The following is a 27,890-nucleotide window of genomic DNA, read 5'->3' on the forward strand; positions in this document are numbered from 1 at the left end:
TTTTAATCGATACCATGATGACAATTGAAGATTTAAATTAAAAATACTTTAATGAAAAATTCGTAGTACTGTTATTTTAACAAAAAATCATATTTTTACATTAAAAAGTCAATCCTGATACTATTTACTTTATCCTTTATTTTATCCTTATCTTTAAAATTCAAAATTTTCAAGTCATTTTCATTAGCTTTCCTTTAAATTAAATGCATATTAGATCACTCATAATTTAATATCGAAATCGTTGTGTTGATGCACAAAATCAGTGAGGACTTTGGTACAACAGAAAATGTTAAGTTTGTGACATTCGCTAGATTGCTTCGGTCACTAGTGTGAATAAGTATCTAAATAGATAGGAACAGGGAAGCAAACACAAGATGTACGTGGTTCACCCAGATTGGCTACGTCCACGGAGTAGATGAGTTCTCATTAATTGTGAAGGGTTTACACAAGTACATAGGTTCAAGCTCTCCTTCAGTGAGTACTAGTGAATGATTTAGTACTAATGACATTAGGAAATATCGTGAGAGAATTATCTCTATTTATAGAAGAGAGTTTCTAGTTTCATTCTGACATTGACACGTGTCGTGTTGTGAGACACGTGTCGCGCTGTGATTTGCTTCTGATGTTGACACGTGTCGCGCTGTGATTGGCTTCTGATGTTGACACGTGTCGTGCTGTGATTAGCCTCCTGGTTGTAGGGAAACTCTTCTAGGTCCTTGACGGTATAACGTTAACCGGTGCTCAGTAGTTTCAGGATTAATCAAATATGGTACAAACACGTTGTATATGAAACCTCTTAGTTATAATGGAGATGTATATTACTAGATCGTAAACTAGCGAGGATTCAAATACCATCAAAATAATTAAAATTTTACCATAAAATTAATTTATAATATGAAAGTATTCAAATTATTTATAAGTACATGCAAAAAAAAAAAAAATCCACAAAATCTCTTCTTCTTCGACGTGACATTCATTGTACGGCGTGCATTGTGTCTTAATCAAAGTGGAATAAAAGCAGCACAATGTGTGTGACTATGATATCCATTATATATTTTTATTATTCTTCTTCTCTACGGCTCAACCTACTCCCATTTCCATGCAATTTCCACCACTCATTCGATACGTACTTTGCATGTGCACATACCAGATACGCATAACATAGTGGGATAGAGTTGTTGCCTATTTTCTTCACTTGCATTGGATTTTTCAAAGAATTCGTCTTTTTTTTAATCGACTTATGAATTAGACTTGTATATTTGACTACGAAAGAAACTAAAACGAAACATGTTTCTCTTATATCTAAAGAAGTATGAAGCAAACTGATTTCAGGTAAGTTTTCTTCCTTTTTTTAGCCAAAATTGTCTTTAAAATTAACATAATTTCTCATTTTGGTCCTTAAGATTGAAAATCAATAGAATGGTTCATAAGATTGTCTATCGTCAATCGTATTGGTCATTCCGTGAAAATCTCAGTTACATTTAAGGTATTTTTGTCAAATCAAGCAATTCACTTGACTTATGATTTCTTCAATTTAACAGAGATTTTTCACAGAAAAATAATTGACAATGGACAATCTTAGTATCACTTCAATCAATTTTAAATCTCAATAACCATTCAGAAGAGTTAATGACAATTTTAGAGACTATTTTAACTAAAAATCCATTTTCTTCGCACCTCTTTTTATGCCAGATCAATCAAATAGATATATTATTATTATTTTTTTGTCAACGATAGATTTGTTAGATTAAGGAACTGACGGAATTTGAACTTACGCTGTAGTGTAAGGGCAACAATCTTCTTTGCCACTATAATAAAAGGCCATTTGCATCAAATAGATATATTGATAATGTAAAAAATAAAGTGATAAGCTAGAAAAGCATACTCGTCACTAGAGATGGATGCACGTACCTAATTAAAAATGCAAAACCCTAGAATAACTTAGAAAGGGAAAAAAATTTAAAAAGTAAGAAGTAATTGGCATGACCATGATTCGTCCACGTGAGGATGTACTAAAAGAGAAGAGATCCTCTCCGTGGATTTCTTCCACTAAGACCACCAGATTAATTGATTTGAACATTTGAAATTTCATCTAATAACAAAAAATTATTATAATTTTTAAGGAATCAAAGCTAGTGGGTTGTTGCTTGGATAAAATTTTAAAGATCGGATCATTTCTCGTTCTAAAAAGTCAACTTCGAGCCGCCCAGTGAATTCTCGCCGGGTGGACTCCAACTAATAACAAGAGAAAGGGTGATTGTTGGGAAACGACATAGAAACTCTAAAACAGATGCGTCTTAGAAGGCGATGTGAATGTCGTACGCACCCACGACATTAGTTTGGACTCTCTCTTTTATTTTCTATATTTCGAGACAGTTTTTCAGCGGGACAATGCTCATACGCACCCACGACACAAGAATTATTATTGTTCAATGAATAATTGTTACATAATATTATTATTTCGCTCAAACTCTAAAATGTATAATTATTTTTTAAATATACATTAAAAATGAGATATATCAATTATGTCGTCCATTCATATTATGTAACAGGTAAAAAGATACTATATTCACATCTACATAAAAGGAATTCCCGACATACAAAAAAGTTTCTTAACGTTCATATGGATACATTACAGGAAATACATTCTAACGTTCATATGATAAACTACAGGAGATACATAGAAGACCTACCCAATATAGTAATATATTAGTATGGAGAGATAGGGAGAGAGAGACACGTGCTTTGTTTTTTTGAAACGGTGCCCTTCAAAACCATTTTTCTATATATAGCGATTAGCGAGTTGATGTGTTTTTGCCAGCCCTTCCTTTTTCTCTCTGCCTCAAAACCTGAACTTACATTGCACAATTGCATTTCTGTCTTAACCTCCAATAAGTATATAACTCGATCAACTTTTTTGGAATTGGGATATAATAACACAACAAATCCTAGCCAATTCATATTTCCAAACGACCCTTTTACCCTTTTGTTTCTAGGCCTTTTCTGCATTCAATAAGTTTGGTTGATCAGAATTGCGAGCCTTGATTTGAAAATGATGACTTGTTTAGTTTCTCGGACAGGAAGGGAATTGCAGAGGTACAACATGGGCCGCCGGCAAGTCGTAGGGTGAAGCTCTTTTCCTTCTTCTTGTTTTTGTTGTTGTTGAGCTTTTGTTGACATGGTTTTGTTATGTTGAAAAAGTAGTGGTTGGCTCCTTCCATTCATGTTCCTTTTCTTTCATGGCGGAGAGAAAAAATTCTTACGTATACCTGGTTGTACATCTCGTGTACATGAGAATCTCTCGTCGCCATGGGATGGACTCATAGATCCATGTCGAACAAATCCATATGTGTTGTCCCCATTTAAGTTCCATTTGGTTTATGATTTTTTTATTGCTCCGACGATTGACTTCCCTTATTTTAGATTTTTGTAAAGGTAATCACGATTAATAGTTTGTTTAATTTGCTTAGTATTCAATGTTGCAGATGCATACCTTATAGATACAAAGATGGCAGTGATGAATTGGAAGTTCTTGTGATCACTTCACAGAAAGGCAATGCATTTATGTTCCCTAAGGTATAAATTATATAATTTCCTTTCATTTCTAATTTTATTTCTTGAGGTATCGGATTGCTTTCTACCCTCTATATATCCATCAAATTCAACTATATATTTGTTTATTACTTAGGGGGGTTGGGAACTTGATGAATCCGTAGAAGAAGCTGCTTCAAGAGAGTCACTAGAAGAAGCAGGTGTTTTAGGCAATGTTGAGGTTGGTATCTTCCTTTTTCTTCCTTCCCTTTTCGCTTTTGATTGAGGAGCGAAAGTGGGCCGGCGAGAGTCGAATTATTGTTGTTGATGTTGGGATTAATGTTCTACCGCGGAATTAAATTCTATTTTGGCAAAAAATTTGTCCTAATTTTATGTTGTAATATACGATGGCAGTGTCAATTGGGAAAATGGTGTTTCATGAGCAAAAGCCAAGAGACATATTATGAAGGGTACATGTTTCCCTTGTTTGTCAAGGAGCAACTAGACCTTTGGCCTGAGAAGAATGTACGACAAAGAATATGGGTATGATTGTGCAAATTACAATTTGATCTATATGCAGACATTTTTATTTTTGTATTATTAGACAATGATTCTTCGATTTAAACAATAAATCTTATGTGATCCAAATATTTTATACAGATGACTGCAGCGAAAGCGAGAGAGGCATGCCAACATTGGTGGATGAAGGAAGCGTTGGACATTTTGGTCGAACGGCTTACCTCGGAACAAAAACAAGGGGAGGAGAATGTACTGGCTTGTTCTTTCAATTAATTAACAAATCAAGATTCCCTCGCATTGTACATATAAATTGCCTAGAAGAAGTTTCCGTCCAGCCAGAAAATTGGACTGGTCTAGGGCAAACTTCCAAAGCAGACCAAAAAGTGTAAAAAGGGAATTAGTTTTTTAGTTTGTATTTATCATAATTTATTTTTAGTGTTTAATTGTTGCCCGTCTCTAAGTTGCTATTCTCCATCTTCCGATGAGAGAGAGCAAGTTGATGTGTTGAAAAATAAGGACTAGAGAAGAAAAATTTGCAGGATATATGTACATGATGTACATGCATGTATGTGAATTAATAATTTTATGAATTCAATGCATTCAATTCAGTAGTGTTCGTTTTGCAACATGTAATTAATTTTGCGACATTTTACCAACTGATTTAAAGTTTGACGAAATATTACCTGCTACAGAGACCGTTAGGATTGCCGCCGTTAAAAAAAATCAAGTGAAAGAAATTTTAGGTGGCCATACTGCGGTAGGTACGTACATGGTACTTTAGTACACCAGTTGCCATGAAATTGCTTAATTTTGGTAAAAATTTGGGTAGGCTTTGGTGGAATTGGACCCAATAACACGGGCCGTTGTATTTTGATCAAACAGTTACAAACAGGGGGCTCCTCTAAAAGTTAATTATAATAATTGTAGTCGTTGAATCAAAATTCAACGGCTCGTGTTAGTGAGTCATGAGGATCTCGAGGGCTTTGCCTTGGAGAGTATCCAATTCCGGCTTTTGTATGTCATACAAATATCTCATATTCGTGTCCAATCAAGGAGTCGGAATTTCATTAGTACCAGACATATATAACTGTTTCCTAAACCAAATAGATTATGTCTTTCTGCTTAATTAATTCCTAAAACATTATATTAAGGAAACCCTAACTACACCAATTCTATACATTTGGCACAATTTTTTTCGTCAATTTCCTTCTTACAATTCAAAGATTATGCCAAAAGAAAAATAATTATGTATCACAATATAGTAACATCATGTGGCAGTATGCCGAAAATTCTCTCATATCCGAGAATGAGCAGCTTGAACCATTCTTTGGTCAATCTCATCCTCCTCCTCCTCCTCAAGAGGGGTCAACAATTTGCCCAAGAGTCAATCAACTCTGGATTCAGAGAATCTGTTGGCAGAATTGTCACCACATAATCAGATGAGTGCTGCTCCAACGACTCATATTCATGTAGAAACCCTAATTTTGACGAGAAAGTTTTTTGGGAACAACTAGAACTCGCCTGCGCCGATGCCTCAATGCGTTTATCAACGGTTTGTACATCATTCTTCTTCATCAATTTTTCAATGCTCAGAACGTAGTTATCTGTGTAGAACACTGATATCGTTGATATGAATAACATGTCAGTTCCTTTATTTATTTATTTTTTGACCTAGCGTACTCATATTCATCATCTTTCACCAACCATCACCGCTAAATTAACCCTAATGTCAGTATATAATGAATTATTGACATGTAAAGACTTTATTAATACAATAATTCGTCCTTAATAACAAAAACAAACGATCTTATCCAAAAAATGGCTGCTCCTTTGATTGATAAACTTCTCTGAATGCAGGCTTGTTTGGTGAAAAGTCATCGAGATTTTCCTCGGCAATCTAGAAGTTCACCCTTGACAACACATGCCGACGACAGTGACGACGACGTAGAAATCATTAAGAATACGGATCATGTTGTTAAGGTCAAAAACCTTCAATGGTCTACGGGTTCAGTCCAACTAAACAGTACCAGTAGTGGTTTCATTCAACAACCAGTTTATGACCTTTCGTATGCACCAGAACAAAGAAACAGCCATGGACAATATAGTCCAATCCAATCCGACAGTGCTGGTGGTTTTCCCTTCATCCACAACCCAGTTTGTATCAATCCAAACTGTCGCGGACAATGCAACAACTTTTCCATTTGAACTGCAACATTTGCAGCAACAAAGTTTCTATGGTGCTCTGTGCTCCAGACTTTTTAACTGTTAGATCTTGATTTTTTTATCATTAAACAAAGATCTAACAGTTAAAATACTTGAAATAGACCGTAGAAAATCCCAATTGTAGAAAACCATTAAACAAAGAACAGACTTTTATAGAATGAACAAAATTTCATTGTTTTACATCGCACAGCTTTAATATTCTTATGTTAATTTTCTGGACTATACTTTGGATGGTAGTTTATTTGAGTTTTCAGTTTCGTCGTTCGTAGATTGATTTCATTTTTATCAATTGTTATCCAATGACTTGAATCGATTAAGTGTTCAACTTTTAATTAGCCAGTGAGAAGACTCAAATCTTAAATTTGACTCGCATAATAAATACCAAATTATAGCTGATATATTATGTCGCTTAGTCCAAATTTTCTCAAACATCAATGTGCATAAAAATTAAAACAAAAAACAAAAAAACTACATGGACAAAACTGAAAATTAACAGTCCGCAAGGATGATGGTGAAATTTTAAATAAACTACAAGGACGTTGCTGCAAATTGTTCTAAAAGCAATGGGAAAGTTTGAAATATAACCAATTTTATAGGCACGAATTAAATTGTAGCCAAACTTTCTAATTATAATTCTAACCAAAAACTCATGTAAAAAGTCTTAATTACCCTATAGTAATACTAATCTTCTCCGTCTCCTCCTCTCCTCTCCTTTCGCATAAGCTTGAGCTGCTACAATTAGTGCAATAGTCGGCCAGCAAGCGCTGGTCCTAGCAAATTTCAATTCAAATTGAATGTAGAATGCAAAGTTCAATACTTGTGCTCAGTTTAATCCCACTACAATCAAATTTCTCAAATTTCATTTATCCTAAAAGAAGAACATTTTAAAACCAGGGAAAACAAGAGAGAACTTCTTATGGCTTGACTTTTCCCCACCATTTTCTCAGCAGTCAAACACCTTATAAGTGCAAAACCAACAAACTGAACAAAAAATAATAACATATTCTTGTAAAGAAAAGGTGGGTTTGGAAGAACATGCCTTGTAGAGTACAAGAAACACCCACAGATAAAACTCTTCGGGAAAGTATCAATGATTTACCATTGTTTTTGGGTTGAGAATTGATATTTTTGCCAAAACAAAGGAAATTGATGCCAAAAATGTTTCATCATTGCTGTTGTAGTTGGGTTTGTGAAACTTGTCAAACAAAAACTAGAAGAGAAGAAACAATAAACAAAATTCAAGATTTGGTTCTTGTCTATTGAACACTTACACTAAGTTTGGATGAAGAAATTTAAGATTACTAAGGAATTTTAAAATGATGGAATTTTATTATATAAAATTTGTGAATTTTCTTGTTTGGGCAACCTAAAAGAACAATGGATTTGAATACAGAATTTGTTGTTTTTAAACTCTCAATCATAGAAATTGGAAAATGACATCTATTTACATGAAATTTAAACTTGGGAATTAGAGGTTCCAAATTCCAAGTTTTTTTTCTATGCGGAAATTCTAAATTTCTATATTTATGAATCCAAACAAGGGAATTGGTGCATGTCAATTTATAAATTTTATCTTTAATCCAAATTTTAAGTTTATTTCTCTCATCCAAACATAATGTTAAGGTTCAAAAACTCATGTTTTTCAAGTTCGCTGGGGGACTTGGTCCCAAAGGATGAGAAAACGGTTGCAGGCTGGGACCGGCGCGTCTTGTGAAAAAAAAATGAGAGGGAAAGAGGAGACGGTGACGATTAGTATTACTAAGGATAATTAAGACTTAAAATTATAAGAAGTTAGAAGATTAGGCTAAAATTCAATTCGTGCCTTTGAAATTGGCTATTTTTCAAAATTTCTCAAAAGCAGTTCATCACCATCTTTATACGCCTTTCTGTTGCGCAATGTAAACCCTGAATCAGGGTTCATAACTTCAAACAAATATAACGGTCACCCCGTCCCTTTGCGGCCAAAATCAGAAAACCCTAAACCAAATATTTGTCAAATGAACAAGCTTCTCATAGCCGGCCATGGTTCTCTCTATCCTCTCCTCAGAACCCACCTCAAAGCACCAAAATTTTTAGCCCCCATTTCCCAATTTCACAGCCTCAGAGAAACCCTAGCTCCCAATCCGAAGCTCGACTTCATAGTCAACGAAGTTAGAGAGATTCAATCGTCGAAGGACTCAAAACCCACAAACATAATCACCCAATTGGCGCCGGACGTTGGTGAACCCCCCGAGCAGGGCGGCTCGACCAGTGGGGAATGTTGTGCGGTTCAGATTTCGCATCCGTGGCGGGAGTGGGTGGACCTGATGGAGTGCTTGTTGAAAAGAGGATACTTTGATGGCGACGAGAACCCGTTTCGGAACGGTGAAGTGGGTCCGAAGGAATCGAACCGTATTCGAACCGCTTGTCTGAATTTTGCTCGGGACCGGTCTAGTCTTTTAAGGTAATGGTGATGTTTTGGTATGAAGGGATGAATTTTGAAAGTGTTATTCTTTTCAAGTTTGAGGTTGTGAATTTGATTATTTTGGATTGAAAAACGATTTACATTGAGTACAAAGCTTGTGATGAAATGTTTTCCCGTCTGCGTATTTTGTGGCTGGTTGGGACTGTTCGTGCAGAAAGCACTTATGCTCATAAGCACCCAAGTGCTTCCTGGAAAAGGTGCCTAGTGCTTATCCAGAAAGTGCTTTTACGACCCAGAAACGTTTTATGAGTTTTTGTGATGCAACCTGTTTGATATTGGAACTTTGTGGGATGCGAGGCACGGCATGTTTAGATTTGGCAGCGGAATTTGTATGTGGAGTTCGAAATGACTCAGATCGTTTTGGTTCGCCATTACTATTAACTTTTAAGCTTGCAGTTTTCATTTCAAGTGTGTGCATGATAAGGATGAATGGATGATTATCTTGTTTTTGAAGGCGAGATGTTGTTTACTGACTTGGATTTGAAATATGATATTTGTATTCTAGACCTTTGTTATAGCCAACCCCACTTAGTGGGAAAAGGCTTTGTTGTTGTTGTTGTTGTTGTTGTTGTTGTATTCTAGACCTTTGTTCATTAAATCCCTTTGTTGCCAGGATGTTGTCAAGGAAAGATATCCAGATCATTGCCCGATGTGGATGCCCGAGCCTCGATAGGAAAGTCATCAACTCAGGAAAGCGTCTAAGGGCGTATGTGGGTGTTGATGAAGGAGATGTATGTCCCTAGTTTCTGAGTATTTTCCTCTTATTTGAATGAGCCTATATTTTCAGTCTTCTTTTGATTTAATAGAAAGAAAGCTTGAGATATAACTAGGAATTGTCATATCTAATAAGAACAGGCATTTTAGTAGGTTTGCAGCTCCTGCAATTTGAGAGGAGACTGTGAGAGAGCGTACGTGAAGGCACGGGAAGATGAAGGTGGGCGCACAGTGGATGTCATGCGTTTCTTGTTAACGTATGGGCTTGATCCCACTACTGGTACAGTGGAGAACAAGCCATGTCTAAACAAAATGGTCAAAGACTCAGTGAGACGGCTACTGAAACAGATGGTAGGGGAGAGCACTCAGAACATCGACTCCAATCCCCCAAAGAGTACAAGTACAACCATAAAGAGGGTTGCTTCGGTGTCGGACCATTCAATTCCACAAGAAAAGGGCCAAATAAATGTTCCAATGAAGCCAGGCGACTGGCTTTGCCCCAAGTAATTTGGCAGCTTGATCACGTAGTTGTTTACGATTATTGAATCTTGATTGGTTGTTTAATCCTTATTAATATTTCTTTTGGCAGATGCAACTTCCTAAACTTTGCTAGAAATCTCAAGTGCCTTCGTTGCGATGATTTTTCCCAAGAAAGACTGACACGTCTAAGAGAGGAACAAGATCATCTTCCGTTGAAGAAGGGGGACTGGATATGTGACAAGTAATGGCTGCTAAGATCTTAACTTTCTTCTGTAATTCCATTTCTTGTTGAGATTAAGACATTTAGTTTCCTTTACAGATGCAGTTTCTTAAATTTTGCGAAGAACGGTAGATGCTTACAATGCAAAGAGAAGCCTCCAAAGCGGCAGATAAATCCCGGGGAGTGGGAGTGCGACTCGTGAGTTTCTCTACCGAATGCAATTGGCATTCATTTGTTTTTGTTTTGGAAATCAATGCTTCCCTTTGAAGTGGTTCCATATATCTAAATTCTAATTGACCTGTATATGATTAGAGATCTGTTTTTGTGCAGGTGCAATTATATCAACTTTAAGAGAAACATGGTGTGCTTAAAATGCGATCATAAAAGGCCTAAGGCAGCACATTCTTCAGAGGCTTCTGCTGAACCCGTACACGACGACGGAAGCTACCCTAGGACTAAGAGTTTGAGTTCTCCTCACACTACTGAGACGAGTCAATATGGACGAAGTCGAACTAGAGGTGCAGACAAGTGGAGATTTGTAAACGAAGAAGAAGACGACTGCAATCGCTCGAACGCATGGAATGAGGCTTCCGGGTTGGTAGATTTTCCCATCGCAGGAGGTAAGACCGAATTGTCTCAGAATCCGAAAAAAAGGGACTTGTGGAAGTTGAAGATGTTAGAGAGGAGCAAAAGCGCCTTGACGAATAAGGCAAACATTAACGAATCCAGTGTCAATATTCCAAAACGATTGGAGCTTTCTGATTCCACCGACGATGAAGAAATGTCAGAGTGGTTTGGGGATGGGAAACTGGAAACACCAAGGCTCCCATCAGTAGGTCAGAAATCGTTTGGGTTAGATTAGAACGCACATCATTTCGATTTGTAAGCTTTAGTCATTGACGCATGTTCTAAAAAGCTTAGTGATGAACAATAATAAATAAATCAGGGTGTCGGTAGGCGGCTACAGTCCTTCCCTCTGCTTGAGGGTGGGTGCTTCTCACCATTTTGTGGGTGATTTCCCGATCGTGCTTTCATTTGGTGCCGCCGATCCTAGCTGTGGCTGGGATCGGTGGGTGGTCTTTTGTTTTTGTCTTTTCTTTCTTCTCCTCTTCCATCTGCTGATGGTTCTTCCAATTTTCCTCTCTAGCCTTTCCAATTCCTCAACCCCCGTGGGTATCCCTTTTCACGGCTTCCTTGCTTCGCTTTTCAACCATGTTTTTTGTTGAGTTCGTGTGTAGAGTTCCAGTGTTTTATTCGGCTTGGGTGTTTCCTAGACCACCACGTTCTTCTTTTTGTCTGCTGTTTCAGACGGTGATGCTTGGGAATTTCCCACTTCTTTCTGATGGTTGGCTTCTCTCTCGTCGACCATCTCTTGTTGATAGTTGTGCGCAAGTGGCGTCTGTAGAGGTGATGATCGGCGGTGGACAGAATCGGATGGCTGGTCGATTCTTGGATCGGCGGTGGAGAGCATAGTGGATGGTTCTCAGACGTTCTATTGTGTTTGGTAGGGGTGGGTACGGTTTGAGTGAAATCGAAATTTTTTGTGGTTCAATTCGGTGCGGTTTTGAAGCCAAAATCAAAATGAAACCAAACCGTTTGGTTCGGTTCGGTGCGGTTTCAAACGGTTTCGGTTTGGTTTTTAAGAAAAAATGTACAATTTGCAATTTAACATATTAATAAGCATTTCCCAGGAGCAATAGGAAAAAGACATTTGTTATGTAAACAATTAGCATGTTGCATGTAGTTGTGATGTTAAAATATGGTTTGTGCAATAAAAGGTTGTCCCATACAAGGTATAACATAAAAGAAGTTGAATAACTTTGAATTCATTAAACGTAAGCAAAACTATCATACTAGAATATGTGATATCATGCTTCAAATGAGTGGACTTCATTAGATCATTGTTCGACTCTTGATAACATGATTAGTCCACCTTTGTACATATGTGTGTGTGTGTGTATGATGATATAAAATAACAAAGGTCCTTCAAGTTAATGAACGAAAAAATGTGATGAAGAATAATGATATTCTAGTGTGGTTGAGTCCATACTAAGTGTATAGATTCTAACAAGCAACCAATTAAAACATGAAGTCTAATATGGACATTTAATTAAATGTTTATTAATATTTACTGTGCGGTTCAGTTTCGATGCGGTTTTCAAAAGTCAAAACTAGAATCAAACTGCTTTCTATGTTGCGGTTCAGTTTCAAAACAGAAACCATTTCAAAACCACAAAACCAAACCATTCGGTGCAGTTTGATTTGGTTCGTGCTTCGGTTTTGGTTTTGGGTTCTAAGTGCTCACCCCTAGTGTTTGGACTTCACTGTTGTTGGGCTCATTTTCTATGTTTTCTTTGTTTTTAGGCCCGTTCTTTATTTGTCTATAGGAATAAAGTGAGTCTTTGTTTGTTTTGTAAATGTGTGTTTGTTTTAATAAAAGTTCTTTGTTGGCGATCATTTTGGATCTCACTTTAACCAAAAAAAAAAAAACCTTAGTGATGACATTGAGTTTGAAGAACCTTTGCATGACCTCTCCAAGAGTAAACTGACGGGTAAACGCCGGCTTCTCCGGCAATGGGCCATATATGTCCTCTCTATTGCTTGGACTGAAAAACACTGCAAAAATTGAACATAATCTCAAAATTGAACTGTTAATAAAAGTTCAAAGATCGTACCCAGTGCATAAGGCTCTCGCTTTACGCAGGGTCTGGGAGAGGTGAATGTCGGCTAACTTTATCCCTATTTATGGAGAGGCTACTCCCAAGTCCCGAGACCTACCTCAGATTATAAAATAAGAATTCAGAGATAAATTAACTGCAGATTATAAATTCCAAAAAAAATATTTTATTATGCAAAATGAGAGTGTGAAAATCGCTTTCGCAATCCTTTTCCTGTGTTGGTCGCCTACATTTTGCAAGACTCTGGACCTCTTACTTTGTTCGCTGCTTCGTTACATGTTGCCTTGCTGTCCTTGGTCCATTGGGCTTGGTTTTGTTGTCCCTTGCCGTTTACTAAAAATATCCAACAAAAAAAAAAAGAGAAAGTGCAGGCTACGATATGCATGCATTGTCCGCCAATGATCCCTATTCCCCACCGCCAGATCTACGATCTGATTTCTACTTACTCTCCCGGTATGTACGGAATAATGGAAATCCTACTGTAGTGATTGATGAACGTGTGAGATGCGCAGGTGCAGAAGAATAACAATACACCCTCAGTTCAAGGAATACTCGACTCGGACCCTCCTCCTCCTCTATTCTTCTTCCTGCTTTTTATCCTTTTTTCCTCCTCCATGCGCGACTTTGCCCTCGGCGAACCGTAGTTGGACTTCCTGCAGTCTTGGATCCACCATCAAAACCTCTCTGCTACTCTCTCTCTCTCTCTCTCCAACTCACCTGAATCCGGACTCTGCAAAATTCAACCCCCATAAAAATGGGAACCGAAGGATCAAGCGTTGTCGGTGAGCTTTCAAAAAAACCCTAGATTTTTCAGTGTTCTAGCTCATTTTACATTCGTCCAAGCTTATCCAGATTAATTGTTGTATGTTGATTTTGTTCCTGAATCAAAGTTTTGTTTTTGTTTGAGCTTAATTGCATTTTTGTTTGTTAACCTGGTAAAGTGGATTAATTTGAATTTAATTTGTTATAAATTTGGTTGCTTTGTCCTGAATTATAGGGTAAGTTGTAAGCTTGATTGGTTTTTTTGGGTTATGAACCACGTGCGAATCGTTGTTGGTATGAAATCAATGTTAGATTTGTTAGCCTAAAGTGTCCTCCAAGGATCGAATCATTCGAATCTAATTTGACAAGGAATGATGAAGTTTGTATCGGTAGTGGAAATGTAACGATAATGTATACGGTTGAGCCTTTGAGGTTCATCTTTAACCCCTCACAAATCACTAGAGTACCGAAGCTACGTTATGTGAATGCCAATGATTTTGGATGATCTGTCCTCATGGCCGAAAATTGTGATTTGGAAATTTTCACTTTTGATGTCAAAAGAGTTCTTAATTTGTTTCTGAATTCATTGTTATGATAAATAAGATATAGATTAACAGAACCAGATATTCTTGAGACAATTAGTAGCGTGACTAGATATAGATTCAGAAGTCATGTTGTGCCTTGGTCACCCGTTTCTTTTTTCTCCCTTATTTCTGTTTTGTTCTAAAGTGTTGTCTTCCGTAAATGGTTTGCCTGAATAATGTACTTCCTTGCAATGAAAATGCAAGAACCTGCATTCTCTCCTATAAACAGGGCTGCCCATTATTCTGCCGTCTTTAGAAGAACCCAGTATGTCAGTTCCTCCACAACCCTCCAGCTGAACATATACTCATAGTTGAATCTTACCTCAGGTCAGATTCACCAGTGCCAAAATAAATGCCTCATAAATTTTTAGCATCCTTCTCTTACAGGGGATGCAATGTAATTTCTAATACGAGAGATAGGATTATTCATCTTTATCGTTACATTAAGTAAGGCATTCTAAAAAGGGTATCTGATTGGGTATCCAGATATTACAATTTACTTCTCAAACTTTTCAAGCTAGCATGAGTTTTTACATCTCTTCTGGATAGGAGCACTCTGGGAACCAAGATCATTTTGAAATACCATTACTTTTGGTCAGGAGACAGTGGCCATGTTTTTCCTAACACAAGGGTGGTTCCGCTTTTCTATAACCAATTCTCAGATGGGTTCTCCATAGAGAGTGCAAGTGAGAATTAGAACTGAAATTGTAGTGTTTTATCGTACTATTGTAAACACTTCTCATCTCTCCTTAGCTTGGAAATTATAGCTACTATCTTTAGCTAATGTTCTATTTCTTTCCTGAAAAGAATTTATAGAACCTCTGCTATTATTAAGAAGCCGATGAAAGTATTTCTGTGAGGAGTTTCATTGGAAAAATATAAGGGACTAAAATAACGGAGAGTAACTGGAGTATTCCCCTTTTTGTATTAGATAGCCTATGCTCTTGTATGAATTGGTATTTGTTGAACTAGCTTCTAATTTTGTCATGAATTTGATGAGATTTGTGACTGAAGCTGCCTTTGGTTTTCTTTGTTACATCGAGTAGATATGTTAATCCTTTTTGTTAAACACTTGTCTTTTTCCAGTTCTTTTGTGATTATTTGTTACAGTAGGACAATTGTTATGATCACATGATGCAAGAGTTGTAATTATGTGTCTTGTTTTTCTTTTTTTTTTTTGTGTGTAGTTCCCAGGAATTTCAGATTACTGGAAGAGCTTGAGAGGGGTGAAAAGGGAATTGGGGATGGCACTGTTAGCTATGGAATGGATGATGCTGATGATGTTTATATGCAGTCATGGACAGGGACAATTATCGGGCCCCCAAATGTAGGTTCCTTATTCTCATTAGTTTCCTTTTTTGGGTAAATTGCTGCTCATACATGCGCTTCTAAAATAGAAAAAATAAAATCATGGCAAGCTGCATTGAAACGACGTCATTCTTTGAATAAAGAAACTTAATGTCTTGCTGATCTTGCTTCTTGCTAGACTGTGCATGAAGGGCGCATTTACCAATTGAAACTGTTCTGTGGGAAGGATTATCCAGATAATCCGCCAACTGTTAGGTTCCAAACACGGATAAACATGACCTGTGTCAATCATGATTCTGGAGTGGTAGGTGATTCTTACCCTCAAGTATGTTCCTTTGTTATTGTTGAAACAAGCTGATGGGTGGCCAAATTACCAGGTTGAACCCAGTCTTTTCCCCATGCTTGCCAATTGGCAAAGGGAATATACGATGGAGGACGTATTGACACAATTGAAGAAAGAGATGATGTCGCCACAGAACCGAAGGCTAGCTCAGCCACCCGAAGGTCTGTTAGTTTCAGCTGTTTCTTGCTGAACATGCTTTACCTTTTTATGTATTTAAGTTTTATTAACAGGACTGCATTGCTTCTGTTTTCCTTCTGTTCATATCATCTAGAGAAATGGAGAGTTAATATATGAATATGTATTTTCAGGGAATGAAGAGGGAAGGGTCGATCAAAAAGGGCTTGTGGTGAAATGTTGCATTATCTAAGGTCAGACTTGAATAAATATACGATACTTTATATATTATATACGTTGAATGATACTTGTTAAGGAGCGTCAATGTGCTAGTCATGTCTAATGTAATTAAGGATCGCTCCATCTGTAGCGATGCGCTGTAATCTCTGTTCTGCCATCACATATGCCTTTGGTGGAAAGACATATATGTGATGTTTTCCTACAGACATAATAGGGGACATTACACACACGTTGTTTGTACTTTGCGCACGAACCACCTTATTTTATAGTAGCTTCAACGTGTTGTGTTCCGAGGACTTGTACATAAGTCCATTGCATACTGAATATTTACCTTGTGGTTTTAGAACGTGACAGCATTGTGCTATTTGCAGAATTGGGCGGACGGCTCTTTAGCTTTACGAGGATGATATATTTGGCTGGCTGTTCCGTAGATTTTCTGTCGCGAAAACACTTGAAACCACTCCAAATACCGAGTTTGTTAAGCGCGTAAATGATATGTAATTATATGAATCGATGGATTACGAAGTACCGATTCTTCAATACCTTTTGTTTTCCATCTCATGTCTGAAGCCCTGTAGTTTGAATTCGAATTCTAATCAAGACTGATGTTTGTTATGGATGAAGATCAATATTTGGTACAGCATATTTACAGAAGTCGTCATCGCAGCGAAGGGTAGGTGCCTAGAACCCGCAAATCCCGGGAGGATTTAAAGGTCGAAAAACGATTAACTTACAATTAAACAGAATCTTTGTTCGCCTGAACGTTTCGAATGCTGCCCTATTATATTAGTATATGTTATGTTACGTATAATTTTGAAGGATATATATAGATTGTATAGGTGTGCTCAGAATTCCAGCAAAGCAAACGTTTTCTTGTGTTCTACGCATCACGTACTGGAAAAAGACGGTTTCAAAATATTTCTTTTGAGGTTTAAAGAACTGCTTGGTAGACCAACATTTGTTCCCTCTTCCTTTAAATATCCTAAAAAATATGTTTCTATTTTGCTTAACCGTATAAGTTAAGGGAAATCTTGAAATAAAAAATAAAGAGAAACAGTGATCAAATTTGTTTAACTGGAGACTCGTTATGGAAGCAGCCGACGTCGTACTCAATTACGTGTTGTGATGTAAGTTAAATTTGTGACACCGTCATTTCTTAATTAATTGGTGTTGTGTGTGTGTGAACTCGTTTAAGAGATCTGTGGTACGTATCTATTTCAGCTTATCGCTGCTTGTTCGAGAATGAAACTGAGAAACTGAGAGGGCCACAATCACTCATGATTCTGATAAGGCCATAATCACTTCTACACTCACGAGAATGTGCTTTTCTATAAAGTCGTTTGAAAATATGGAAGAACACCTCCAATTTCACGTGCATTATTGAGAATGTGATTCTCCATAAAATCGGCTGTCAACTAAAAGTCATGATCCATGTCGACTAATTGGTTGTTTTGGTCATCTATGTCATTATCTATGGCCTTCTAGAACAAGTATCTATCTCTACACGCACGATATTCCTGGATTCTTTTAGTAGTGTTTACTTACTAAGTCAGTTTTTACGTCTACTTTACCATGAAAACATATTAAAGTAAAGTTTCATGGCCCAAAATAGTATAGGGAAGTGTTATTCACACACATATTTTAATTTTTCATACGCTCCTCTCAATTTTCGATTGTCGAATCGAATAAATAATTAAAGATCAATAATAAAAAAATTAACAAAAATGCTTGAGAGGTAAATTTTTTTTTTTCATTGCGAAATAAAATTAAGTGTGTAAATAAGACTTTCCAACAATATATTACTTTATCTTAGCTGTTAAGCAGGAAGCAGCCAAAAAGGAGAATCACCAACTCCTCCATTTATGGAGACATTGTGGATGGAAAAGACTTAAAAAGAGGGTAAAAAGTTGCACCCGGTAATAATATATCATTAGCAAATTGAATAAAATAGAAATAAAGACGAACATGGATTTAGTTGAACTAGTTTGAGCACGGTACTGCGGTCTAATAATATTTCTTTTTACTTAAAAATGAGAGATTTTAAGTTCGATTTTCGTCTAAGACGAATTTGAACCATATCATTACTAATCAATTGTAAAGCCTAGCTCACTCCCTCATCACCTTGGTATAAATAATATTATTTGTTCAAAAAAAAAAAAGTTTGGCTATGGTTTTTTTTACGGAAAGGTTCGACTGTAGTTTAAATAAATTTAGTGTAAGATATCCTATTGCAAAGGACAAGAAGAGTAAAAAACAGTAGGTAGGTAATTTTGATGCAAATGGAGAAGCTTCAGTCATTTGGACATTTGTGGTTTTGAACTTGTTGGGAGGGAAGCTTCAGATTTCTGAAAGAGGAAAGTGAAGAAACAAAAAAAAAACACAATGAAAGATGCGAATGGCGCAGCTTCAGTCATTTGGATTGGACATTTGTTTTGAACTTGTTGGGAGGGAAGGGAAGCTTCTGCAGGTGGTGGGCTCGAATCGATGGCCATCTTTTTCGCATGACTGACTGCGTGTTATGTGCGTGTGACCAACATTGAAGAGGGAGCATTCACACCTGGTGAGCTCAGAGCTGATACGTACGAGTTGAGACTATTCGGAAGTGACGTAAAAGCTAACAGCAGCATCATTTATCTGTTATCTGTTTCTGTAAAGCAAAAGCAAAAGGAGGCAGATTGCCTGCTCTCCTAGTTGTTGTGCTATTTTTTGTCTTCATATTTTATGCGATTACGGTTAAGTCACGTTAATATTTTATATTATTAAAAAATTAATATAAAATATTAACGTAACTTAACCTTGACCGTATAAATAAAAAGGCATAGAATAGCATCACAACTAGGAGGGCAGACAATCTGCCCCCACACTTAACCAATCACGCCTCTTTGCCTTTCCTTGTTTGCTGTTTTCCTTTTTGTTTAATTATTTGTTTAATTCTTAAGATCAAAGTATATTATTCGTGTGTTAGTTTAATGTCTTTGGTTTCCGCAGCATCGTTTTGAGGTAGGGTTGCGTACGTACGTTAAATATGCAGCTAATAATTATTATACATTGCTTTTCGTAATTAAACAACGCACTCTAACATATAATTATAAGATAATAATGTATGTTGAGTATACACAATTGGATGTGTGTTCAATGCGGTGTCAATAAAAGAAAAATGAAAATAACATGAAGGGTTTCAAAAAGGCATGCTATCCTATAAGAACAATAATTAAGATATCATAGCAAAAACTTTCAGGATTCTCCGAAGTAGATAGCTTGATGGCTGAACAAAATGAAATAAAAAAGAGATAAAGAAAAGAAAATTTTGAAAAATTGTTGAAGTGCCGTTGGGAAGATGCCCTCCTCGCTCTGAAGAAGGCGAGAGTCTAAGAGAAGAGAGAGATCGCTTCCCTATGTCTATGACTCTGCTATCAAAAGAATAGTAAATAAATATTCCTAATTAATAATAAAAAAAGACATTAAATAAAGGAAGAAACCAAATTTAGTGAGACGGTGTGGCAATTGACTTTTTTATGTAAAATTAATTTTTTATGGAATTTTACAAAAAAAGAAGATTTAGAAAAGAGTAATATTGTAGATAAAATTTTGTAAACTAAAGAATATGAAAGTTGATTATTGAGTTATCACTTAAGCGTTAGTAAACATGTTTATTCATATTGGTGACAAGTCATTTAGTTTATAAATTTTGTCTATAACTTTAGTCTCTTTAACTTTACGCTTTAGAAATCAAGTTTTTTATTTATATATTTTGTTAGATTAGCCACAGTCAGAGTAGAGCCTACACCGTCATGCAAGGGCTCAACACTTTTACACCACTGTGGTAAAATGTCACTTGCTAACGTATGGGGTTTGTTTTTATTATTATTTTTTCCTAAAGTTTTAAATTTCAAATTCATTAAAAAGTTAAAATATGGTCAATTAAATTGTATTTTTGGACATTTTGAGGAGCAATTTATGGCCGAAGGTTCATATTTTGAGGTACTCCTTTATACATACAAGAGATATATTGATAAATGCCCAAAATTCCCCTTAAAGAGAAATTTAATTAAATAAGTGTAAAATAGTAAAAAATAAATAAAAATTCAAAAGAAACAACCTCGTTCACGTAGAGTATTTTTTAGAATTTATTTTTAAGAATTAAAATTCTAAAAATAAATAAATAAAATACAGAAGAACGAGGTGTCACGCGCATTAACGGGTGGCAATAGGCTAATTGATCGTCAACGTGTAGGGCCAGCGTGGGGACTTGCCATTTAGGACGTTATTGCACCGCTAAGCTTCCACAACACAATAATTTCCAATAATTGTAGAATATCTATCACCATGCCTTTCCAGATATTTAAATTAAATTTTGTACTTCCTTTTGGCCCTTTATAAATAAATTAGTTTGTGTGTTTGAAAACCAGACATTTCAGGAAAGAAAACCCACACAACCCTCTAAAGTTGCTCCGCTCGTTATTAGGTTGGATTTGTCGATCGGTTCTTTTCATAACTCTCCTTCACTGCCATTCCACTTTATCAGATTTACCTTCTTCTCCCCTCTCAAGCTTTCAATCCTTCTGAAAAATATGGGTTCCTCTTCTCTGTCAGAAAACAATAAGCAGCAAGGTATGCAGTTCCTCTCTCTCTCTCTTTCTCTCTAGGTTTTCATGAACTTTCCGGTCGTTTTGCTTAGAGTTAAATAAAGGGTTTATATATGTATTGAAGTGAATTATATGCTAATTAATATCGGCATAAATTGTGATGCATGCAGGGAATAATGGTGGGAAATTTGTACCCAACGAACAGGACGTTCTGCAGAGACATGTAGCCTTCTTTGACAGGAACCGCGATGGCATTGTTTATCCTTGGGAAACTTTTCAAGGTTTTTGTCAATTATTTGTTGCCTTTCTCCTTCTTTAAAACCGGTCTATCATAATTTGTAGAATTTAATTAAAAGTGATAATCTCTGTGATTAACAGGTTTTCGTGCGATCGGGTGTGGCATTTTGTTGTCCACAACCAGTGCCTTTCTCATCAACGCTGCCCTCAGTCAAAAGACTCGCCAGGTATCTCTCTCACTCTCATACTCCGCTCACTAGGGTTATCATTCGCGTATGCATCGGAAATTATGAGTTCGATTCGCTCCTCTTGTATTTTAAAAAAATATAAAATAAATAAAAAATAAAAAACAAACAAACTCTCAAGCATCGGAAGTCCCGAGATTGACTCACTTCGTAACAAAACTTTTTATAAGGAAAATTTTACAAGTACAAAGCTTTAGACTATGTTGCGACGGCAAAGAGTAAAATTTCATTCCCAGATTAGAATATTTGTTTTCTGAGTTACCAACTTTTTCTTTGTGAAATATTATATTTAGGACATGTGTCAAAAACTCACGTCCACATGTTTATAGATGGAGGAAAATATCCAGTAGGGTTGTATAGTGTTCGTGACAAATGTTGATTTGATAAGTAGCACTAAAGCAACTTAGCTTGACCTTTACCAGAAAATCCGGACTAAATTGTTGTTATCTTATTGATTCTAGACAAGTTGGTTAGAACAATATATTATTATTTTAAATGATCGTTTGGAAGTATTTTTAAAATGATTGAAACTATTTTTGATAAAAATGTTTTGAAATTAATATTTGGTAAAAATGCAAATGAATCTTGAAAAAAACACTTCAAACGCTTTTAAAACTAAAAAATATGTTAAAAGTACTTTCAAAAGAATTCTATTCTTTTTCTTATAGATTAAAATAGTTCATATTAGAAAAAATTCTCGTTTGTTTACAAAATTGTAAAATTATTGTACGTTGCAACTTAAAAAAAAAATTGTTTTACAATATTATTGAATATTTGGTTGAATGTGCGCTGTTGTAAGAATATTGTGACGCATTAACCAAACAAAGAAGAAAGAACATGTGTTATAGGGGGGAATAAATTCTGTCTATTTCGACGCGTTTGCTGCTATTACGTTGAGTAGAAGTGACGTGGCTTTTGCTTCTGTGTTTGGTGCAGGGAAAGTTTCCTTCTCTACTTTTCCCAATTGAAGTTAAAAATATCCATAAAGCAAAACATGGCAGTGACTCTGGTGTCTATGATACTGAAGGAAGGTATAACCGTATAATTATTAATTAATTAATTGATATCAATTTTCTGTATAATATAATCTTCTTATTATATATAGTCTGATGGATGCTGTATTAAATAGCTTTAATTGTTATTGCTTGCACAAGAACATGAACAACTAAATTATTCTTACGTGTTATACCAACCAATAATTTTGGTTACAATGAGCAATCTTATGATTAAATGTTCATATGTTTTATGTATATGAATGGCTAAAAGATCTTCAAATTGAATAATTTTTTTGCACATATGATCAAGATAATGATAAAAAAAATAAACGGTTTCGATTATAATGTTCGGATGATAAAAGTTCGTTAATCGTAAGTGGGAAGACAAGTCCTCTAGGAGACACAAGCATTACCCTTTTTTAACTACTCTTGTTCTTACTTTTTTTTTACCTCTCTCCAATCCCCTTCCTTTTGGAATTTGGATTATGTTTTCAGCTTTTTTGTATTTAATTATTTTTCTCCAATTACAATTTTTCAGGTTTGTTCCGTTGAAATTTGAAGAAATCTTTGCAAAGCATGCCCATACGCATCCAAATTCGTTGACATCAGATGAACTGATGGGCATGCTAAAGACTAATAGGGTTCCCAAGGATTATGCAGGATGGTAAGTTTCTCATATATATTTCATGTCCTGCTGAAATATAAAAGAGAGAACATAACTAAATTAACGATGGAATATAAAATGCAGGGTTGCTGCCTATACAGAATGGAAGATCTTATACGTTCTCTGCAAGGACAAGAATGGTTTGCTGCACAAAGATACCGTTAGAGCTGTTTACGACGGAACCTTGTTCGAACGCATGGAGAAGGAAAAATCCGACGGAGACAAAAAGAAAGAGTAATTAGTTCTAATTATTCAACCATACTGGATTTATTAATATGTTCCTAAACATTTTAACGAGTTAATAATTACTGGCTACATGTAAATGAACCTTGTGAAGCAAGCAAGACGAATTATATATTGGGAGTTTTTATTTTTTTAATTTTTCTTGATGCAGTGTTGTCTGAAAAAAGTTTGGCAGATTGTATAGGCTGCTGTTGTCCATTTGGCCCTGCCCGGTGGATGATCGAAAGTATGCCGGTGTTTATATTGTGCGCTGTGTGTTGATATTGTTCAGAGATTGTGGAAGTTGTTTGTTAGTTCATCCATTCATGTGTGTAAATAAGTTATCGTTTATTTATTTTTCGATTTCCATACCATCCACACAATTTCCTCTACGGCTTGAGTTGTTTGTTGCATAGACATCACACGGAAGACCTCGCAACTAGTTGTTCCCGTGGGGGAGATCTGTAGTGTTTGATATTTGTATTGATACAGTGAAATAGTATATTGCACATGAATGATTCGATTGCTCTCCTCCGTTTAATCATCTATGTTTGCATGGCAGTGGCTCGAGTTAGACGTTGCATGTTTAATTATGTGTTTAATTGAGGGGTCATTGAGCGAGCATGAATGTTGAAGGCGGAGTAATTCAAGATTTTTATATGCAGTTAAATATTATAATCTGCAGCTATGCATGTGGGTTAAACATAACCGTTGGTGTCTTGGTACATCAACAGTCAAAAATAACCCACCTATGCTATTTGTGTTTCAATTCCTTAATTTATTCAAACCAATGTTGCTCAACCAAGGTTCCTTAATTTATTCAAACAAACGTTGCTCAACCAAGGACCACAAGAGTTGCCAATTCCGTTGGTTCACGGATGACACAAAATATGGGTTGTGAAACGTAGGTCTAACTGGTCTCTTGGGCCTTATATTCCCTATAAAATATGGATTGTGGGTTTTCCCCTATTTGTTCGAATGCTCCATTGAGGTCTCATTCATCTATCACCAATCAATAATGCTAATTTTATTTTTGGACACTAAATAATACCATTTATTCTGTTTAATGACCACGCACTTTGTTGACCATTTCTCTTTGTAGAAATGAACCATTGATGTATGTGGGACTTGCGCATATATATATATAAGAGGTAATTTATAAAGGTGTATACAAATATGAATTCATTAGAGCAGCTTCAGTTGGTGCAAGACAAGAGTAAGGGCTCAAAATTTGCCCTCCAAAAATGCAAGGGCAAGTAGTGTGCCAAGCAAGTCCAAATACCCGAGCATCTGAAGCTCGGTCTTGTGCTTGTGGGCAAGGCTTTGTGTCAGGAGAGTGTAACACACATGCGATTATGGACAAGTGGCCAACAACAACTACAATAGCGAGCCCCGTCTGCAGCAGTCCGACTGCAGACATGCCAATAACTAGTCGACGTGGCTTTGCTCTTATATAATATATGGTATGTAAGTTAATTCTTTTAAGTTATATACATATATAACGACTGACTCATATACCAATTTAACCACTAACCTGAGGAAGACATCGTCTCAGAAATAGGGTAAAGAACTGAGGCTCTTCTGTGTCTCTGCACTGTCCGGAAGCAAGGCTCACTCAATGGGGCTTGAGGATTTCTGTATACTTGCAGGTATTTTGTGAGAGCACAGGGACCTCAGTTATATACTATAGGTGATGGTCTTTGATTAGGAGTCCTCCCATTAAGTAAACCCTATCAAAGATGAACTTTATCACCGTAGATTACTTGTGCATAAATCAGCTAGAAGAGTTCTAGTTTATCTAAGAATGTTTCTGACTTGTATACCTAAGTAATACAACTCATTATAAGTCTGCCACATGTGATAAAGTTAATCTCCTTATCGTCCCAAAAGACTTTGTACAAATCACAAAGTGTTTGCTCTCAAATAGAACTTACATTCTCCCACTAGAGCAAATACTTTGTAAAGTTGTATAATCATACTGGAGTTGGGAAGGATCTGAATTGGCCATGAGATTAACTTTCGACACTTCTTAGTTTTACAGTCTTCGTCATTGTTAAGCATTCATGAGAATTATAGGGCAACACACTCATTACACTGAAGAGTACCGTCCCCATAATTACTTAAAGTAAAGCTTATCAACACATAAGATTCCAACAAGATATATAGCATGCAAGACACAACCGAACATGTATTAATTATGTCTAACATTTGGTCCCTTTCAGAATCGAAAAACGATCCATGTGCTTCTATATAAAGCCCTCAGGTTGTCCGACACTGTATAATGAATAAAAATCATAAACAGCATGCAAAATATTCATGCATTATCATAGCTAAAAACTGAACCCTTTAAGGAAACTTGAACAACCTTTCAGCTTTATTCTTTATTAGCTAAGAAAACTTCATTGTTAATACTCAAACTTATCCTCCATAACATAAATTGCTATTGAATGAAAACTAGCATAAAAGTTGAAACCTGTTGCATAGCTCCCACTAATTCGCTGCATCAAAACCAGCCAAGACTCCCATGCTAGTGACATGCTTCTTGAAAACGATGGTGGGAACTGCTTTATTTAACGGATCAGCGATCATGGATCCAGTCTCCAAATAATCAACCTTAACTAAACCGGCCATCACCTTCTCTCGAGCAATGAGATATTTTATATCCAAATTCCTTGTTGCATTAGATCTCTTATTATTCTTAGTAAAGAATATGGCTGCATTATTATCACAGAAAATCTGTATAGGTCTCGATATAGAGTCCACTACTTGAAGCCCAACTATGAAATTCTTAAACCAAACAGCTTGATTCACTGTTTCACAGACTGATAAATACTCTGCAACCATTGTTGACGCTGCCACAGTTCCTTGTTTGACAGACTTCCAAGATACCGCACCACATGCCATTAAGAAAACATAACCTGTAGTTGACTTCATATCATCTGGACAACCGGCAAAATCAGAATCACTATACCCTTCCAAAACCAAACTCTCGGTTCTTTTATACACCAACATATGGTCCTTGGTTCTCTGAAGGTATCTCAAAACTCTTTTGGCAGCATTCCAGTGAGCTTCACCTGCATTGGATTGAAACCTCCCAAGCACGGAAATGGTGAAAGCCAAGTCAGGCCTTGTGCACACCTGTGCATACATTAAACTTCCCACCAGGGAGGCGTATGGTTTGTCGTCCATAGCCTTCCTCTCTAAGTCTGTTTGTGGACACTGCTGCTTACTTAATTTATCACCCTTCGATATAGGCATCTCAGTAGTTCCACACGAAGACATATTAAACCTTCTTAACATTTTCTCTATGTATGCTTTCTGTGACAAGCCTAGCAAACCTCTCCTTCTATCCCTTTTGATCTCAATGCCCAAAACATATGTCGCTTCTCCCATGTCTTTCATTTCAAAATGCTTCTGCAAAAAAGTTTTTGTATCATCCAACAAACTGTGAGAATTCGTGGCAAGTAATATATCATCCACATAGAGAACTAGGATGATAAAGTTGCTCCCACTGAACTTCAGATAAATGCAATTGTCTGAAGGATTCTCGGTGAAGCCATGTTCTTTCACAATTCTATGAAATTTCAAGTACCACTGCTGTGATGCTTGCTTCAATCCATATATGGATTTGTTGAGTTTGCACACTAGGTTTCTTCCTTCTCCCTCCTTGAAACCTTCTGGTTGACGCATGTAAATGCATTCTTCCAGGTCCCCATTCAAGAACGCCGTTTTTACATCCATTTGATGTAAAATCAAATCAAAATGAGCCACCATAGACATGATAACCCTAAACGCATCCTTTGTCGACACGGGGCTGAATGTTTCTTTGTAGTCCACACCCTCCTTTTGCGTGAAGCCTTTCGCAACAAGCCTGGCTTTGTGCCTTTCTATGTTTCCGTTTGAATCCTTTTTTGTTTTGAAAACCCATTTGCATCCTATGGGTTTTGATCCTTCTGCCTGTTCCACTAGATCCCACACTTGATTGTTTGCCATCGAACTCAGTTCACTCTTCATGGCTTCTATCCATTTATCAGCATCTGGTCCTGCAATTGCTTCTTTGTAACTCATCGGATCATTAAACTCTGAAAGATCAGTGTCAACCTGTGTCAAATATACGAAATCATTTAGGGTTGTAGGTTTTCTAACCCTAGATGACTTTCTTATATTTGCAGCACCCGCAGCCGTGATGTTGTCTTCATGTGCATGGTGTTGTTGTTGTTGATTTTCTATCACAACCTCTTCAAACACGTCTTGTACAACAGTGTTATCGTGCAGTTCGATGTCATGTGCAACCTCTATCTCGTGACTTGGTTCATCAGAATCATTGCTTCCCATTATCTCGGTTACTACAACTATTGGTGCCATAATCGCTGTGTTACGATCAACGTCTTCAACTGCTGCTTCTTGATTGTTTATTTCTTCTTCAAATACAAACCCTTCAACCCTTGTCCCAGAATCGACGCTTGCATCAGACTCCATGAAAACTGCTTTTCCAGTTTCGACAATTCTTGTATTTTGGTTAGGGCAATAAAATCTAAAACCCTTCGACCTTTCAGCATATCCAATAAAATGACAACTGACAGTCTTTGAATCAAGTTTCTTGTAACCTGGATTATATATCTTTGCCTCTGCTCTACAGCCCCATACATGCAAGTGGTTTAAACTCGGTTTTCTGCCTGTCCATAGTTCGAAAGGTGTCCCTTCCACAGATTTAGAAGGTACCCTATTTAATATATAATTTGCAGTTTTCACTGCTTCTCC

The 27,890-nt window shown here is 36.5% G+C and overlaps 3 protein-coding genes across 3 annotated transcripts; all 3 read left to right on the forward strand.

Annotated features, from left to right (window-relative positions):
* The first annotated feature begins 2,803 nt into the window (after nt 1-2,803).
* LOC103423726 (nudix hydrolase 17, mitochondrial-like) lies at nt 2,804-4,658 on the forward strand. The gene is made up of 5 exons (XM_008361805.4): nt 2,804-3,126; nt 3,486-3,576; nt 3,689-3,772; nt 3,946-4,074; nt 4,192-4,658. The coding sequence occupies exons 1-5, from the start codon at nt 3,053-3,055 to the stop codon at nt 4,321-4,323; spliced, it is 510 nt and encodes a 169-aa protein (XP_008360027.2). The 5' UTR covers nt 2,804-3,052; the 3' UTR covers nt 4,324-4,658.
* A 3,460-nt stretch (nt 4,659-8,118) lies between these two features.
* On the forward strand, nt 8,119-16,803 carry LOC103430616 (uncharacterized). Its single transcript, XM_029091567.2, has 13 exons — nt 8,119-8,716; nt 9,351-9,468; nt 9,605-9,954; nt 10,041-10,172; nt 10,251-10,349; nt 10,482-11,010; nt 13,342-13,469; nt 13,553-13,611; nt 15,363-15,502; nt 15,662-15,787; nt 15,861-15,987; nt 16,135-16,194; nt 16,552-16,803. Exons 1-12 carry the CDS (start codon nt 8,271-8,273, stop codon nt 16,191-16,193), a joined length of 2,313 nt encoding a protein of 770 aa, XP_028947400.1. The 5' UTR covers nt 8,119-8,270; the 3' UTR covers nt 16,194; nt 16,552-16,803.
* A 3,664-nt stretch (nt 16,804-20,467) lies between these two features.
* On the forward strand, nt 20,468-23,673 carry LOC103430617 (probable peroxygenase 4). Its single transcript, XM_008368763.4, has 7 exons — nt 20,468-20,791; nt 20,937-21,047; nt 21,145-21,230; nt 22,185-22,279; nt 22,782-22,907; nt 22,992-23,141; nt 23,302-23,673. The coding sequence occupies exons 1-7, from the start codon at nt 20,752-20,754 to the stop codon at nt 23,309-23,311; spliced, it is 618 nt and encodes a 205-aa protein (XP_008366985.2). The 5' UTR covers nt 20,468-20,751; the 3' UTR covers nt 23,312-23,673.
* Nucleotides 23,674-27,890: the final 4,217 nt, after the last annotated feature.

This window comes from Malus domestica, chromosome 13, assembly GCF_042453785.1.
Source record: "Malus domestica chromosome 13, GDT2T_hap1".
NCBI classification, from domain to species: Eukaryota; Viridiplantae; Streptophyta; class Magnoliopsida; order Rosales; family Rosaceae; genus Malus; species Malus domestica.